Source organism: Chiloscyllium punctatum, chromosome 35, assembly GCF_047496795.1.
Source record: "Chiloscyllium punctatum isolate Juve2018m chromosome 35, sChiPun1.3, whole genome shotgun sequence".
In the NCBI taxonomy this organism is placed as follows: Eukaryota; Metazoa; Chordata; class Chondrichthyes; order Orectolobiformes; family Hemiscylliidae; genus Chiloscyllium; species Chiloscyllium punctatum.
In genome coordinates this window covers 5,438,932-5,456,586 of record NC_092773.1, presented here as the reverse complement: position 1 = coordinate 5,456,586, position 17,655 = coordinate 5,438,932, and the positions used below count along the sequence as shown (strand labels likewise).

The 17,655-nt window shown below is 42.1% G+C and overlaps 2 protein-coding genes across 5 annotated transcripts in view; both read left to right on the top strand.

Annotated features, from left to right (window-relative positions):
• The window catches only part of piwil2 (piwi-like RNA-mediated gene silencing 2), a 79,621-nt gene extending 67,431 nt beyond the window's left edge, over positions 1-12,190 (top strand). For 2 of the 4 annotated variants that reach the window (XM_072553853.1, XM_072553855.1), the window contains 4 exons: positions 4,956-5,064; positions 6,886-7,142; positions 9,791-9,898; positions 12,028-12,190. In XM_072553853.1, coding sequence (XP_072409954.1) covers positions 4,956-5,064; positions 6,886-7,142; positions 9,791-9,898; positions 12,028-12,184 — 631 coding nt within the window. In that variant the 3' untranslated portion in view covers positions 12,185-12,190. Of the gene's footprint in view, positions 1-4,955; positions 5,065-6,885; positions 7,143-9,790; positions 9,899-12,027 lie in introns of those variants that run through there. The other 2 variants (XM_072553854.1, XM_072553856.1) reach the window with 2 other exon arrangements.
• Positions 12,191-13,234: 1,044 nt separating this feature from the next.
• Positions 13,235-17,655, top strand: part of slc39a14 (solute carrier family 39 member 14) — a 42,868-nt gene continuing 38,447 nt past the window's right edge. The window contains exon 1 of the mRNA XM_072553861.1: positions 13,235-13,343. The gene's annotated coding sequence lies outside the window, so the exon portion shown is untranslated. The remainder of the gene's footprint in view (positions 13,344-17,655) is intronic.

The following is a 17,655-nucleotide window of genomic DNA, read 5'->3' as shown; positions in this document are numbered from 1 at the left end:
GGTAATTTGACGTATGAAACAATACTCAAGTGGAAATGTTCAGATGATATAGCTCATGTGAAGTGGAGCAGAGTTACATCAAGACACAGAAAATAGGAGCCTGTAGACCATTCACCCATTTGAGCCTGCTTTGCTATTCAATATGATCTTGGCTGATCATCCAGCTCAATTCTGTTCTTACATTTGCCCCACATCCTTTCATCCATCTAGTCCAAGGAACTGTATGTAACCCCTTCTCAAAAACATTGTGTTTCACATTCATGTACTTTCTGTGGCAGCAAATTATTCTTTGGGTGAAGACATTGCTCCTCAGCTCAGTATGAAATGGCCTTCTCTGTATCCTTTGACTGTGTCCTCTGGTTTTGGGCTCCCTTATCACCAGGAATGTGTTTTCAGTGCTTAACTTGTCTAGTCCTGTGAGAATTGTACAGTTTGAGATGAGGTTCCCTTTCATTCTTATAAACTCCAGTGAACGTAGTCCAAATCAATCCAGTCTGTCTTCATTCATTTGTCCTGCCACCCCAGGATTCCGTCTGGTGAAACTTTATTGCACTCCCTCTTCCACCAGAACATGCTCAAATAAGAATACCAGACTGTTCATAATATTGCATGTGTGGTCTCACCAAGGCCCTGAACAATTGCAACAAGTCATCCCTGCTAATGTACTCCAATCTTCTCATCGTAAAGGCCAAATGGCATTTTCTTTCTTGATTGCCTGCTGCACTTGCGTACTTAGTTTCATTGACTGGATGTACAAGTGACAGCAGAGTCTTGTTTCACCACCCCCTTTCCCAATCTGTCGTCATTTTGATCATGTTAGTGTTTGAAGCTTTAAGCCTTTCTGTTTCATCGCAGTTGCTGCGTGACCAGTTGAGAATTTCCATTTGACTTTGTATTTCAGATGTGCAGCATCTTCCTTACCTGGCTTCAACAGCATAACAATAGCAATCTTTTCATTGAGACTGAGATGTTTGGGCAGTAATTAATCTAATGTTAACATACCCAATGTATAAAACATGGCCTCACCAACCACTGTAACTTCTTACAAGTCTATAAACTTTGAAAATCTCTCTGCTGTTCCAACTCTGAGCTCTTCACAGCTCTTCATTTTCAGTTCTCTTCCTGTCATTCACTTGACTGGGCTCTGTTTCCTCCTTTTAACTTTCCTGCATCTTGAATTTTTTTTTTACTATGAAGGATCTAATTAAGACTAAGTTGCCAAATTGTCATCAATTCTGATGACGGGTCCTGTCCTGAAATATTGACTTTCCTGTTTCCATGCTGTCTGACCTGCTGTGCCTTTCCAGCTCCACATTTTATTGACTCACCAAATTGTTGTGACTTGACTTGCATCTTTCACTCATTAGGAGAAAGTGAGGATTGCAGATGCTGGAGCTGAGAGTTGAATGTGTGGTGCTGGAAAAGCACAACAGATCAGGCAGCATCTGAGGAACAGGAGAATCGAAGTTTCAGGCATAAGCCCTTCATCAGGAAACTGATGAAGAACTTGTGCCCGAAACGTCAATTCTCCTGCTTCTTGTATGCTGCCTGACCTGCTGTGCTTTTATGGAACCCCAAGCTCATCTTTGGCTCATTGTCTCAGCTTCATTTAATTGTGTTCTCATGAAGTGTATTGGGGATTGGGGCATTTTACTTTTGTACAATGTAAAGTGCAACTTTTATAGGTAAATAAACCAAGTCCTCCTCGTATACGCAGCTTTCCTTATCCACGTTAATAGATCACATAAGGGTTTTGTGCTGATCGGGTCAAACTTGTTTTCTAATTCCTGCCTGCCAACATTCTAGCCCACTGGATTTTTCTTTGATTGTGAAGAATCAGATTTGCAGGTCAGACAGCATGGAAACAGGAAAGCACAGCATATGTAAACATTCCAAGTTCATAAGGGCACCTCTGTTGCACTACAAGCTGAGAGAGTGCCAGTTTTTGTTTCCTTGTGAAATTCATGGATTGGTGTCTGAGCTAATACTGATCACTTTGGTCAGACCAGTTCTGTACGCTTAATATCCTGTATTCCTCTATTATCCTTGAACATCTGTGATGAGTGATATTTGCCCAATGATGCTGTGAATCTGTTCGATGGATTCTTAGTGGGAGCTGTACACTAAAACCAATTAGAACACATGGGGATTTTCAAGGTTTGTGATTTCTGTGGCTACTTATCTATCTCCAAACCGTGCTTGATTATAGAATATTTACAGCACAGGAATTGGCCACTTAGTTCCTATTTCACACAAACCACCTGACTTGAATAAACCCTGTTGACAGAATCATATGTTCCTTCCTTCCCCCATACTTAGTTGTCTTCCCCTTCAACATGTCACTGCACCAACTTAGAATTGTAGCAAGTTCTGCATGCTTGTTACCCTCTGGCTTAAGATAGTGCACCTGGATTTCTCAACTTATTTATTTATTGATTGAGTCATCTAGAACAGAAACAGACCCTTCAGTTTAGCTCATCCACGCTGACTAAGTTTCCCAAACTAAACTAGTTTCATTTGCCTGCGTTTAGCCTTTATTCCCCTCAGAGGCTTGATGATTTGTTTCATTCATTCACCAGTTTGAGCAATTGAGCAAATAATTGCCCTTTTGAAGCAACTTCCTGGCACATTGCAGTCCAGGTAATGCAGGATGTTGTCAGAGACTGGCATATCTGAGAAACGCAAAGTCAGTATCTTGCTCGCAGTCTCTATGAACTGGCAAGTGTCAAAATCCTGCTGCATTTCATACACACAATGGATAATGCACGCATTTGGTTTAAGCCTTAAGTTAAATGCTTTTCATCAGGATTTGGGTCCCTGTCCTCATTTCTGTACAGGCTTCTGGCAGTTTGTTTTATTTTGCTGTTAGTATCAGAATTACAGATGTACATTTTTGTACTTGTCATAAACTTAGGGCCATTGCAAAATGTTACAGCCAGTTTGGTGCAGTGATGTCACAATTGTTGTTCCAAAAAGCTGTTTGCTGGTCTTCATGAGCAGCAACATGATGATAATGTATCAATAGAATCATGGAATCCCTACAGTGTGGGAACAGGCCATTTGACCCAACAAGTCGTCACTGACCCTCTGAAGAGTAACTCACCCAGACACATTCCCTTACCCTATTGTCAAATAAGAACTGGTAAAGCTACCTGTGAAATCTCCCTTGCTGAGTGATATGCTGCCATTGTAAGTTAGGTTTCCACTCGAGGGACAGCAGTTTGAAGTCTAATTGAATGTCTTCTTAGAAAGAAGAACTTCTGGCACTGCAGTGTTCTGCTCGTACTGGCGAGTCAGTGTGGATTCTGAGCCCCAGTTTGTGTAGTGTAATATGAGCAAGAGTCTCTAACATTCACTGAATACCTTTTCTTAATCAGTTGTTCAGTCTTTTAACAATTTATTGTCACTTGAATTTTACAGTTAATTCAGTGAAAAGTGTCAACAGTTGCCACAAGCTTGTACCATCTTGAATTGTTTAAGAACAAAAACTATCAAAGATTTTACTGAAACTAAACCCTGAGCCCACTCACCAATCTGTGCTGCCACCCTCCTCCACTGCCTGCACCAGACCCATCAACATAAGAGTTGGCGTTCTTTTGGTGCTATCTATTCGCCAATGTGCCCTACAATGCTGATGTTGGTGCTGAACCCATGCTCTTCCTGCAGCCTCATCAATGCCAGGAGTCACAGCTCCAGGCCTGCTGCAACAAGGAGTCCCTCAGTCTGCTGTCGCACCAGGTCTCTGCTACCAATCTGCCAAGATTGTGCTCTGGCCACCCTGTTCCAAATTGTCATGTTGCTGGTGACACCATCTGGAGAAATCAGCTGCTCCCTCCATTGTTAGAGGACCTTTGATGCCGCTCTTTCTCCCCCCCCCCCCCCCCCCCCCCCAGACGATCTTGTTGACTAACCACCTCCAAATAAAGTTAAGAACCCAAGAAAAGAGAGCAGACATAAAAAGAAAGTGAAAACAAAGAAAAGATGCAGGTGCGGAGGAGTCCTGGGCAAAAGCCTGCACGCAATCCTGATGCTGTTTTGCAGTTAGACGACATAAAGGCACTGTGTCACTGCCTCCTTGGGCAGTCTCTCAGGGTCAAGGGTGGCTTGCTTTCACTGCAACAGGGTAGGGAAGAGTAATTCAGTAGTGACTGAATGGTCCAACCTCAGACTCTGCCACAGAAGGGCCAGGTGGTGTTTGAGAAGGTGGGTGGTTGGGACTCTGAATTCTGTGTGCTCTTTCTGCTGGTTGCACTTGGTCTCCAAGCTCCACTCAGTTCTGGAACTAGTTAGCACTTTTGCAGATGCTGCTCCAGTTTGTATGCTCTGAGGCAAGCAATTCATACTTATTCAAGAGGATATTGTATTGTGCAAGGAAGCTTTCAAAGTGTCATTGTAACATTTCTGTTGCCCTCCTTAATGATGGCATACTGTTGGGGAGCTCAGAATGGAGTATTTGTTTCGGGAGTCTTGTCAGGTTTGAGAAACGATGTGTTCTGCCCGTGGTAACTGGTTGTGCCTGACTGATGGCTTGATGTTGGCCTGGGAGAGGATGCTCACGTTGATACATCTATCTTGTCATGGGAATTATGAAGTTTTGAGAAGGCAGCGCTGGTGAATCATCTCCAGAGATTCGAAGTCTATGCTGGATCTTGTCACCCAAGTTGTTGCTGGGTGAAGTTACCAACCTGCATGTTCCCTTTCCCTCCAGGTAAGGGGTATGTTTTTCAGCCCACTTGTTAATCCTGATCAGCCATTTGAATTCACACTTGGCTTGAGGGTGCATCCTTTAGGCATCAATAGGTAGCAGGAGGAAAGTCGAAGCTTTCAGACCACTTCTGAACACCATTGGAAATTGCTGCTTTGAGATTACAGCAGAATAAATCACTTGTCACAAATAGCATGGAATTGAATTGAGAGCTGAGGTCGAGATCTCATTCTGCGTTTCTTTTACCCAGGGCAATGACCAAATGGTTTTCGAAGGTTGCATTTCAGATGCCCAATCAGGAAATCATTGACGGATTAAAGATTTGTATGGTGGCATCCCTGAAGAAATATTATGAGGTAGTTAGTAAAGGCATCACAAATAAGCATTGTGTGCATTTCTGTAATTCTGTGTTTGATCAAATTTAACATGAAGGTTGCATGCAGTAGATATGGTAACCAGCTGGTCCCATTTAGAGACTTGATTGTAATTTATATCCTCAACTCCTTGCCCAGATTCATAGGCAGCACTTCTTTTTCTTTTCATTTTCTCTAACAATGGACTGCTCTGTCGGTAAACATAGTGACTGAAGTGTCAGAAACGACAGATTTCTCTATCTTGCGTTTGTCTGCACCCCCCACCCCCACCCTGGTAATTTCATCGATCGATCTCTCTCTGACTCCCCATCCCACTTCTCTCCGCGTCCCCCCACACTCCCACTCTCTGCCTCTGTTCCTCCCATTAAGGATGGCATTCTGAAAGACCCGTATCTTTGAAAAGCCCTGATGTTTAATGTTGGGGAAGGGGAGGTTCCACCACCCCCATCCACCACCCCCATCCACCACCCCCATCCCACAAATGCTCTCCTTTCCATCCTTCACTTCAGCTTTTGAAGTGTTATCTACGCTCAGAATGAGCTTGCTGTGTTTCCATGGATATTGTCTCACCTGCAGTGATCTTCAACACTTGCCAGCATCTGCAGCTGTGTTCCTCCATTTTGTGTAATCCACTGTCACATCTCTTCGAGGAATCCCTTATACTGAAGGAGCTCTTCCCTCGAACAGGATTTCTGGTTGTCTATTTCACTGTTTGTTGTTCTCCATGTCACTGCTGGTCTGTGACAAGATGGTTGACAAAATTTGCTTCTTCAGCTATGTTTCCTTTTTCTCAGGGCCTGAACAGTCATTCCAGGTGAACCAACATTTCACCTGTGCCACCTCCAATCTTGTGTATTGTGTTCACTGCACCCATTGTGACCTACTCTGCATTGGAGAAACCAGACACAGATTGGGTGACTGTTTTGCAGAACACATCCAGGCTGAGCACCAGCATGACCCTGACCTTCTCATAGCTGGTTGTTTTAACACAGAGCCTGCTCAGGTGCCCACTTTGTTTGACCTCTGCATACTGCAGTGCTTTGATCAATCACACTGCAAACTGGAGAAACAAAATCTCATGTTCAGACCAAGCACTTTACAGCCTTCTGGGCTTAATATTGAGTTTAACACCTTTTAAGGTAACTCACATTTCTTCCCTTTCTTTTAGGTTGTTATAATGGCCTCCCCTCGCCACTCCACCATTTCGTATTGAGAATAGTTCACAGGTTGGCGCAATATTGAGGGCCGAAGGGCCTGATCTGCGCTGTATTGTTCCATGTTCTGTTTCACTTAGTGTCCCTTCAGATCTGACATTCTCACATTATGATCATTTAATCTGAACTATCAACATCGTTGCTCCATCGCCACCTGACACTCTCTACCCCCACCGCTCCAAAACTGTCATATAAATGCTGTCCCTCCACAGTTCACTTCAGCTCTGCTGAAGAGTCACCAAGACTTAAATGCTAGCTTGCCATCTCTCTGTGGAATTGTTTAACCTGTTGTGATCTCGAGCAATTTTTTGATTTTCGTACAGCTTCCAACATTTCCAGTAATTTGTTCTTGCCGGTTCAGTGTTGTTGTTTCAGTTCCAGTCTACCGTTGCCCTTTTTTTGTTTCCTTTTCCATTTTGTCTCCTCCCTCGTGTTCAGCCTGGAATTAATTAAGCAGAGTGTGGTCCTTGTTTGAAGTGTCTGACTGTACTTGATTGCTGCTTGTGGCTTTGACTTGGTGATAGAAGCAGCAAGTTGCTGGGATTTCGATGCTAAGTTTTCATTGACTTTGTATCTTAACTGTTGTTTGCAGATAAACCACTGTCTCCCAGAGAAGATTGCTGTGTACCGGGATGGAGTATCTGACGGCCAGCTGAATGCAGTGACAGATTATGAGCTTCCCCAGCTCCTTAAGTGCTTTGAGGTTTTCAGCAATTATCACCCAAAAATGATAGTGATTGTGGTGCAGAAGAGGATCAGCACCAACTTGTATGCACAGGCAGCTTCAGGCAGGCTCGAGGTGCCACCTCCTGGAACTGTAATGGACCACACTGTCACCAGCAGGGAATGGTGAGAGCAGATGATATAGGAGCAGAAATAGGTGATTCAGCCCATCAAGTCAACGAGATCCATGCTGATCCAGTCATTCTCAAATGAATTTTCATGGCTTTTGTCCATAACCCTGATTCCCTCGCTTAATAAAAATCTCTTTATGTTGGCATTAAGTCTTGTTAATAACCCAACCTCTGTGGTTTTCTAACTTATTTTTTAAAAATCACAAATTCACAAACCTCGAAAAAAAAGAAATTCCTCCTCATCTCTGTCTTGTACAAGTGGCCCCTTATTCTGAGATTATCCCCTCTGGTACTACATCCACCAAATACTACACATGAACCTTTCTGCATGTACCTCAATTCCCTTTGGAATTTTGTACATTGCAATAAGGACACCTCTCATACTTCTCAACTCAAGTACAAGCCCATACTACACACCCTCTTCTCATAAGACCATCCTTCCATGCTCGTGGTTAGCAGAATGAACCTTCGTTGAGCTGCTTCCGATGCCACATCTTTTCATAGGTAAAGGGATCAAAACAGTTCTGCCTTCCTGTTTTGATCTGACTAGTGCTTTGTGTAGCTGAAGTAAAATCTCCCAATTTTGTATACACCCCAAACTGAAGGCCAACAGGTAATTTGCCTATCCTATTACCTGCTGAACTTGGATGTTTTTGTGATTTATACATGAGGGCTCTCAAATCCCTGTGCTTTCTTTATCCATTTAAATACTAATCATCTTTGTTATTATTTCTGCCAACTGCATGACCTCACATTTTCCCACATTATTCCTTCTGTCATGTTTTTGAATACCGAGTTTATCTGTGTCCTCCTCCTCATTTGCCTTCCCACCTGTTGTTGCCAACTGGCTACAGTATATTTATTTTCCTTATCAAAGTCATTACTTTATGTTGTCAGTAATTGTGGCAGCAGCACTGACCCCTGTGGCACTGCACTAGACACAGGCTGCCATCAGTGCAAGTACAGGTACAAAATCCTTTATTCAAGCTTGGCACCAGTTGGTTTTCAGAATTTGGAACTTTTTGTATTTCGGAATAAGTGATAGTTCAATCGTGAAATTTTAAAAGATCTTACTGAACAGCAGACTCGCTGTAAGTAACTGGCCATGGGATAGAATTGAGGACTGCTCGTGCTGCCGCCCACCCCCACCCAACCCCCAGCCAAGTCACATCTGAGTGATCTGCATTGAGTGGTTGTGGAGTTGGATTACTGTTTGGCACGTCAAGCAACCTTGTTAGTGAGATAAAAACTTCACAAAAAAATTCAAATTTGAGCTTTTTGGATTTTGGATAAAGGATTGTCGAAGAGTCATAGAGATGTACAGCATGGAAACGGACCCTCTGGTCCAAACCGTCCATGCTGACCAGATATCCCAACCCAATCTATGCCCACCTGCCAGCACCCAGCCCATATCCCGCCAAACCCTTCCTATTCATATACCCATCCAAATGCCTTTTAAATTTGCAATTGTACCAGCCTTCACCACATCCTCTGGCAGCTAATTCCATACACGTACCACTCTCTGCGTGAAAACGTTGCCCCTTAGGTCTCTTTTATATCTTTCCCCTCTCACCCTAAACCTATGCCCTCTAGTTCTGGACTCCCTAACCTCAGGGAAAAGACTTTGCCTATTGACTATATCCATGCCCCTCACAATTATGTAAACCTCTATAGGGTCACCTTTCAGCCTCTGATCCTCCAGGGAAAACAGCCCCAGCCTGTTCAGCCTCTCCCTGTAGCTCAGATCCTCCAACCCTGGCAACATCCTTGTAAATCTTTTCTGAACCCTTTCAAGTTTCACGACATCTTTCCGATAGGAAGGAGACTAGGATTTCATGCAATATTCCAACAGTGGCCTAACCAATGTCCTGTATAGCTGCAACATGACCTCCCATCTACCTGTGCTTGGCTTGTTAGTCCAGCTACTGTCCGACCTAATCCTCCCACAATCCAAAGATGTGCAGGTCAGGTGAATTGGCCATGCTAAATTGCCTGTTTTGTTAGTTGCATTAGTTAGGGGTGAATGTAGGGGAACCCTGGGTGTGTTGGTGTGGAGTTGTTGGGCCGAAGGGCCTGCTTTCACACTGTAGGGAATCTAATCTAATCTAATAGAATCAAAACCGTAAATGGTGTGAGAGGTACAACTTCAGAAAATGAAGCTCAAATATGTAAAAAAGAGCATCGGTATTGAAGCAAAGGTTTAATCAAGGGCACTCTGTGTCAAAACAGTGCTCCTGTGCTGTCGACCATGGGAGAAACCAACTAGGTTGTTCCATTTCAGGCTGTGTCCAAGTCCATTTATTGCAAAGACAAAATTGCCAGGTGTGAATCCAGCAGTTCATTCCTTGTAACCAATTAAGTCAGTATATCTGGAAAATAAGGCTGAAATCTTCAAGTCCTTTTTGTGTGGCCTCAGTTGTTCTGTCTCCGCTATACTCGTGACCTACTCTGGCAACTAATTAACTAACTGGGCAATAAGAACTGCAAGTTTCCTCTCCCTTTAGTTTGGACACTGCTTGTAATCCTTGTTGGGCTCTGATCATTCTTCACTGCACAGACATGCCCATTGTCTTGACAGTGTTTAATAGGGTGTAGGTGAGCTTGGTTGCTCTCTCATCTCATTATGGTTTCCCTGTTTTGAAGGACTGACTTCTTCCTGTTGGCTCATACTGTTCGTCAAGGCTGTGGAATCCCAACGCACTATATCTGTGTGTACAACAGTCTGAAGCTCAGCCCTGACCACATGCAGAGGTAAGGTGAATGCAACAGATCACTGCATAGAAAAACACATGAAGTAAGTTTTTTGTTTTTTCAGATCAAAGCGAAGGGTTGGAGTTTGAGGATGTGATTTTCTATGTGGTCGCATGTGGCTCTCGTTTTTGTGTCATCTTGCACACAGTGAAGACCACGATTAGTCTTTTAGTGAAATTGATTTAAAATATTTTGGGTACCACAGCGCACAGCATTTAGTTAAGCAACTTGTATACAGTTGTGAAAAACATACACTGTGCCCATTTTGAAATTTACATTTTTATATACTTCTGCAGTTAAATAGTAACTTTCAGAGAAACATAGAAAGCAGAGTTAATTCCACAAAGGATCTTTATGGACCAATGAAATGGTTGATGCAGCACTGAAGGCAGTTGAAGGGAGTTGGAATTAGCGTGGCATGTTTCCGTAACTTATTCAGTCAAGTGTGGGCATAGGGAATGAGGATAATTGAAGACAAAGGGGAGTATGGATTTGATAAGGTGACTTGGGTGCAAATGTAAAATTTCAGTTCGTTTAATGCAGTTGTATGTTTTTCTGAAAGATTTCATACAAATCAGCAAACATAGGTGTGTCTGATCGAATCAACTTGCCCACTAACACACTCATGGTGTTTAAAATAACCAATTACTGCTATCCTTCAATGATGTCTGCTCGTGGATTTCCTTAGTGTCTTGTGGAACAGCTGCTGGTCATTCAATGTAACTATTGGAGAAGGAAACAACTATATTTTTCACTTAAACCTCCTCTCCCATCTGTCTTTTGTTATCGTTAATGTTTTTCTCTATCTATTCTTAGGCATTCTGTTGTCAGCATATGTAGGTATGTGCGGGCATGTGTCAGGTTTCATCTCATTTAGGAAAGGGCAGTCTGTCTCCAAGTTTGGTGTATTTTTGGATGTGCATACTGCTTTTCACATTCTCTGAATATTCCAAAGCATTTTATCATATTATACAATTTTAAAGCCATCTTTTTGCTGTCCTATATGCCAATTAACTTAGACACAAACAGCGCCATGACGTTGACCAGAATCAATGTGGGTGATGTAGGTACAAGGATATTTGCTGGCTAGACTACAAGAGCAGCTCTCATCTTGGCTCGGATTTTGTGTCCACCTTGAACTGCTGCAATCCACATGCTGCAGGTCCAACCACAATGCTGTTAGGGAATTGCAGAATTTTGTTTGTGACACTGAAGGAACAGCAATATATTCTCAAATCGGGATGGTGAGTGGCTTGGGGGGTAACTTGAAGCTGGTGGGCACTTATATCTGGTGATCTTGTCCTTCTGAGTGGCACTGGTGGTTAATTTGGAAGGTTCAGTCCTGTGTTGCCAACTTGGCAATGGGAGCAGAAACAGGGCTGTGGATGTCACCCTGTGAGACAAGGTTGGCAAGTATTAGGCTTGGCTTGCATCCATGTGGCCATTTTTCTGCAGGTGGTGTACACCTGCTATGAAAATGCAAACATGATGCTCCGATCAAAATCAGATGGCTGAGGGTTTAAAGCCCATTCCAGAGACTTCAGAATACAACCCAGATTACCAGTCTGTGCTGCCAGTATTCAGGTCAAACATTAAACCAAGGTCCTTTCTTGCCTTTTCAGGTGGTTGTAAAGAAGAATCGTACAGCAGAATTGGACACACCATCTGTGGTGAGAAATAGAGTTAACAATGAGACCCTTGGTCAGGTCTGAAGAGTCAGACTGGACTTGAAATGTTAACTATTTCCTCTCAACAGATGTTGCCAGACCTGCATTATCTGTGATGGCTTTAGATTTTCAGTTTTTATTACCATTGGAAGGAGATTAGCTGAATTTTCCCCTGTGGTCTAACAAGCGTTTATCCATAAATCATTTAAAAGGAACATTTATACATCTATGTTGGACAGTACTGATCTTGTGGGAGCTTGCTGTGTATGAATTGGTACCATATTTTCTACAAATAAAACACTTTTCAAAAGTGTTTCATTGTTTCTAAAACCCTGAGGAACATCCTGAGGATCTTAATGGTGCTATATCAATACAAGTCTTTAATGCTCTCTAATTGGCTGGTATGTGTTGGGTTATGATTTTCATCTGAATCCAATGGAACCTCTTTGATTTTTCTTGCAGGCTCACCTTCAAACTCTGCCACTTGTACTGGAACTGGTCAGGCACAATCCGTGTGCCTGCACCCTGCAAGTATGCTCATAAACTGGCGTTTCTCTGTGGCCAATCTCTGCACCAGGAGCCAGCTGCCCTCCTTTCTGAAGTACTTTTCTACCTGTGAAGCTGTCAGGAAATGCCTTTGGAGATCCAGAGAGGAAAAACTATGGGCTTAGTGACCGAGTGGGGGAACGTTGGAAATGGGACTGACTTTCCAGGGAGGCCTTCTGAAAATGGAACCCCTTATTACAATTGGATAGAGATTTATTTCCCTGAGACTTTATTTTCTGAGTACAACTGAGTGAAGCATTTTTTGTTTTCCAAGTGACAGGTCATAAGAAGGCAAGCTGATGAAATGAGCAAAACAACAACTGGCTAGGGCCGATTTGGTTTGTACATTTCACTCACTGTTATTCAGTATGTTTTATTAGTTTGTATCATTCAAAGTAAGTGCTGGCAATTACCCATTTCTCCCACACCCTGACCTTGCATGAAATTTCATTTGTGGGTTTGACACTGAATACTGCAGCTTGTGTCAAATGTGTTGTGCACTTGACATTTTGTTTTGGGATGGGGTGTGTAATTTGTTGGAACAGCAGAATAACTTTAATCAAATTCTGGTTGAAAGATGGATCGGCCGTGGTGCAAGTGGAAATGGAAGATCAATGCCAAACTGCCATCTAATTGAGTAAATGTTGATCGTGATTGTCATCTTATTCTTCTAATGTCTAAAATCTCTAAAGATTGAGCCATCAACATCTGGAACGATATCATTTTTGCCCAATGGAACACTTCTAATGAGGAGCAAAGAGTGTTCGATTAACTGCAAGAAAATCAGAAAATGCTTGTAAATTTCAGTATTTCTGGTAGCACCTACATCTTTTCAGAGACTGAAGTAATATTAACATTTCAGGAAAACCTTCCTCTTTGCAGATGATTCCTGATAAGCTTGTTGTTTTTATCCAAACCGTGACCTGCAGGACAAGCATGTACTCGTCCACCCAGCCTGTCTCTTCCCCCAGAAAAGAGACAGCCACCAGCCTGGAAGTCATGCATTTCCCTGGAAGGAAATAAAAACCCAGGTCCATTCACTGAAAGAAATCTGGAAAATTCTTTCTCTTCTCTACTTTGAAACCAGTTGAGATTATTGCTACCCTGACTAATGCTGTCCAAATGTACTCCATTGCAAGGTGATTTCTATCCCAACTGAAGGAATCCCAGTGAGTTAGTGTTCACACTCTGAAGCAAGGCCTTACTATCCTAATGGAAAGGAGAACCTGAAGGTACCAGTCATTCCTTATTTAATTCCATTCAATGGAGATATTTATTACAGTCTGATTGATATGAAAGAGGTTATTTGGGCCAAATGGTTTCTCTGTACTCCTAAAATGAAAGTTCTGAAGTTACTGCACAAGAATTGCTCATTCAAAAGCTCAGCAAAAAAGTAGCGGAATGTCTTTTGTTTCCAACAGCTGTTGCTGAGTCTTCACTTGAGTTTTCTGTTTTTCTTAATGGCCTAATTACATTTGTGTTTAAATTTGCTTGGAATAATGCTTGAATTATTTTCTTACAAAATTACTTAGTTTGATTTGTAATATCCCTAAGGTGTAAGTAGGTTCTGGGCTTTTTTTAAAAGAGGCCAGAGTGTATTGCCCATCTATCGCCCATTGAGAAGCTGGTGGTGAGCTATCTCTTGGAAGCTCTGCAGTCCATATGGTGTCGGTATTCCACAGTGCTGAGAGGTGGGGAGTTCCAAGATTTTAACCTATGTTCAAAATGTGGTGAACACTCCTGTTATGTTGCACTTTAATTCTGGGTTTCTCTTTTGGCTCATGCATCTCATCTTGAATAATGTGACAGGAACAAGTTCCTCTATTCCCACTACTGACTAAAATTTCTAATACTTGGAACTTTGCTTAATTCGGACTTGATGCCAACTCATACCAAATCAGGAAAACATTGAGTTCTGCAAAAATAAGTGATGAGTTCCCTGAGAAACACCAGTCGGACATTTGAGTTCCACAGGACAGGGCATTTCCAGCTGGGCTGTAGGTGCCAGGTAGAAATAATTCCTTTTGTTTGTTTTTCCCACCTAGAAGTGTTAACTTTTTCAGACCGTGTTGGTTCATTGAGGTGAATGAAGCTTGAGAGTAACACAAATGCATCCCACATCAATGCCATCTTCTGAAAATGCAAGTGTTAGAATACAAGACCCTTACAGCAATTCAGTCCATTAGTTAAGTCACAGCTGATCGATCTATTAGTCAATTTACCCTCCTTGGTTTCTTTCCTTGTGCGTTTGCCCAATCAAATTTTATCTATTTGGGAATTTTTTGATTGATACAATCTCTGCTTTTCTGAGGAAGGCAGTTCCACATTGCCTTTGGTGTGAAGAAGTGCTGATTTCACCATTGGACAGTGTACCTCTCATCTAAGATGATGTCCTTTTGCACAGGACTCCTCAAACCAGAGAAAATACTTGCTCTGCATCTGCCCTTTCAACACACTCAATCAACCATACGATCAAATCACCCCTTAATTATCCATATTCTGTGGACGGTACTCAGTATAAGAATTGCTTTCTGAATTCAAAAAGAATGAGTTGCTGCCAGCCAACTCATAAAAACCAACTGTGGTCCTCAGGTTATTTGTGATTGTGATTGTCATCAGTGGACAGGCAACATTGTTCCATCAGATTAAGTCAATATTACACTCTGATTAGCTAAGGAGAAATGCATTCAGTCCTGAATGTATACTTTGCTGGAATCTAAACAATTCAAATAAAGTATGCTCAAAGGAATACTTGTCTTACATGTTCAAACCTTTGCTGATTTGGTATTCTGTAGGTTGAAAGCAAAATTAAAATGTTGTAATCTTGAATTCTTTTTGTAACCTCAACCCTGCAGCACCCATTCTTAGCAATTGTGACTTAGTTCAGAAACCAGTGATGTGTCCCACTTGCATCAGTCTAACCAGTTCGAGATTTCAATCCTCTGTGTAATGGGCCCACTCCATTGGAACTGTTCCAAGTTCATACAATTGGGATAATGGCACACCTCCAGCTTAGTATCGAACTTGCTCTGAAGCCAAGACTTAAGTCTTGTGTCTATCCTTGTCTCAAATTCAACCCAGAGTTTGGATTCTAGGTGCAGTTACACTGTATTTGTATCTGTTCTTAATACTTAATGTGTGGTCATGGTCCAAATGTAGAGTTTGTGTTATATTGAGATGAGGAGAAAGTGAGGGCTGCAGATGCTGAATGATCAGAGTCTAAAAGTGCAGTGCTGGAACAGCACAGGCGGTCCTGCTCCTCAAATGCTGCCTGACTGGCTGTGCTTTTCTAGCATCACCCCTTTCAACTTGCATAGAGATGAGTCAATCACTGGCAAACAAGCTGGGCTTGTTTAAAACTTGTAATTCCATAGCAGTATTTCCTCACAGCTAGTCGAGAGTTACTCTCTCACTTAAATTCCATTTGCCAGAGGCCAAACAACATAGAATGTAATTGATGAAATCTTCAGAGCCTTAATTGTGTGTGAGAGCGAGAGAGAATGAGAACAGGTTTCTATCTGGACAGTGAGAGTAAGATTCCTGCTCATCACTTGGGGCCATCTATCCACTGGGGTGTTGCCCTGTCGAGGCCCTTGCAGATAGTTACAGGAGGCAACTGGGCTCCAGTACCAAGTTACTAAGTCTGTTATTGTGGATTAATTCAACTTTATTCCTGTTGCTAGCCTCTAAATACCTAACATGATTCTCTAGTTGCTAGTTATAGAATTGACAACTGATGATCAGACCTTAGTGGCATCACCTACAATACATTGTACTTGTGCAGCCAAACCATCTTGGAGAGACAGCTTATTTCCAGACCTTCGTCTGATGGCAGGACAGACCATTGTGTATGTTCAAAGTGGTGATCTTCCACAACCCATCCAGAGCAGGCAAGAGATGATGCTCCCACTTCTTGTAGCAATAAGGAATGAGTTTGTGCCGTTGTCTGGAATCCTGCAGCACATCAGGAAGTCATTTTAACCCATCTTACAGGAGCTGTCAAACTATTCCCACTTTCTCAATGTGCCCTGTGTCTGCAAATGTTCGATTTTTGAATTGTTTATCCATTTGATTTTGGGAGTTAGTATTTTTGAAGCAGCACATTCTTAACCACAAACTTACTTGTAAAAAAGAAATATTGCTGCGTGTCAACCTTTGGCTCCCTTTACCAATTATCTTAATCAGATCTTGATGTCCGCATCCACCAGCATGCTCCCAAAATGAGCCATCAGCTGCCCATTGGGATGATTCTCCCTCTGTTGTGTGTCTGCATGTTGAAAATTATCTGCTGTGTTCTCCCAAAGCAATTATTCTTGCCTTTTGTTGAAATTGATATCTTGTACTTAGCCCTGAAGCCTGCCCATACACAGTGAAAGTCTACTTAAAACTGCTGCTCATAATTGTATGGTATGCCATAAAAGGAGCAACTTTTAGAAATATTTTATGAAGTCAAAAGCGAATATCTTTTAATTTCTTAGCATAGTGCAAAAATTAGGGTCCAAAATCAAGACACGTTTGCTGACCAGGTCTCAATCTAGAAATAAAAATTAAACTCTAATCAGGAGGCTAACTGTCAAGCTGTCAAAGTCTTGTCAAAATCACTGGTTCACTGATGTCCTTTCGGGAAGGAAATCTCTCATCCTTGTCTGTTCTGGTCTACATGTGACTCCAAGCCCACAGCAATGAGTTGTCTCACTTCCGTCTTGGGACATAGAGCTGACCAATTCTGACTATGCCAACATTATTTACCATCTTAAAAAATACTTATAAAATAACTGATAGGAGCCACAATGCTATTTCTTGTCTCCTACCATCACCACAGGCTGGCTGGTTTCTTGGGAAAATGAGGGCAGTGCTTTAAATCCCACAGGATTTCGCAAATGCTTCCACAAAACAATGGGCCTCGTAACTGTCTCATTTGTGACTGTATGATGTGTTGATAAATGATGGTGTGGAATAATGACAGTGAGAAACCTGACCACCTCATCTTTTTGAAAGAGAGAACTTTACGTCTTGCGTAGATCTTGGAGTTCAACTAGCTGTCCTGGACAAAAGCAACAATTTGGCTGGATCCAGTTTTCTGGCAATTTAGCATAAATTTGCTCCCGGCTTCAAATTACAATCAAGTACTTAGCCTGACTCCTTTCTGAACTGGCAACTTGAATGTTTGTGGACTGGACTTTGAATTATCATGGGTAGTTTGAGCATCCATAGTATCTTTTTCATGAGTTGCATTGGAGGTAATAGATCGAGGACATTCTGTACAAGGTAATACCAAACAAAGTCCTGTTCAGAATGTGAAATGTAGTATGGTCTTTTCTAATTAGGCTGGTGCATCTGATGCACTTGATGCAGTGGTAACTCGCACTGTTTACCTGTCTTCGCTGATATACAAAGGTTCCACCACAATTATGTTCAATCCTTGTCTTTGTTTTTCTACCACTTGCTCTGTCCCTTGAGGATGTTGCTTTAAACCAGCATCCTAAAATCTCATTAGGTAGCCTGGTACCAAACTTGGTTTAATTAAATGCTGTGAAGGGCTCT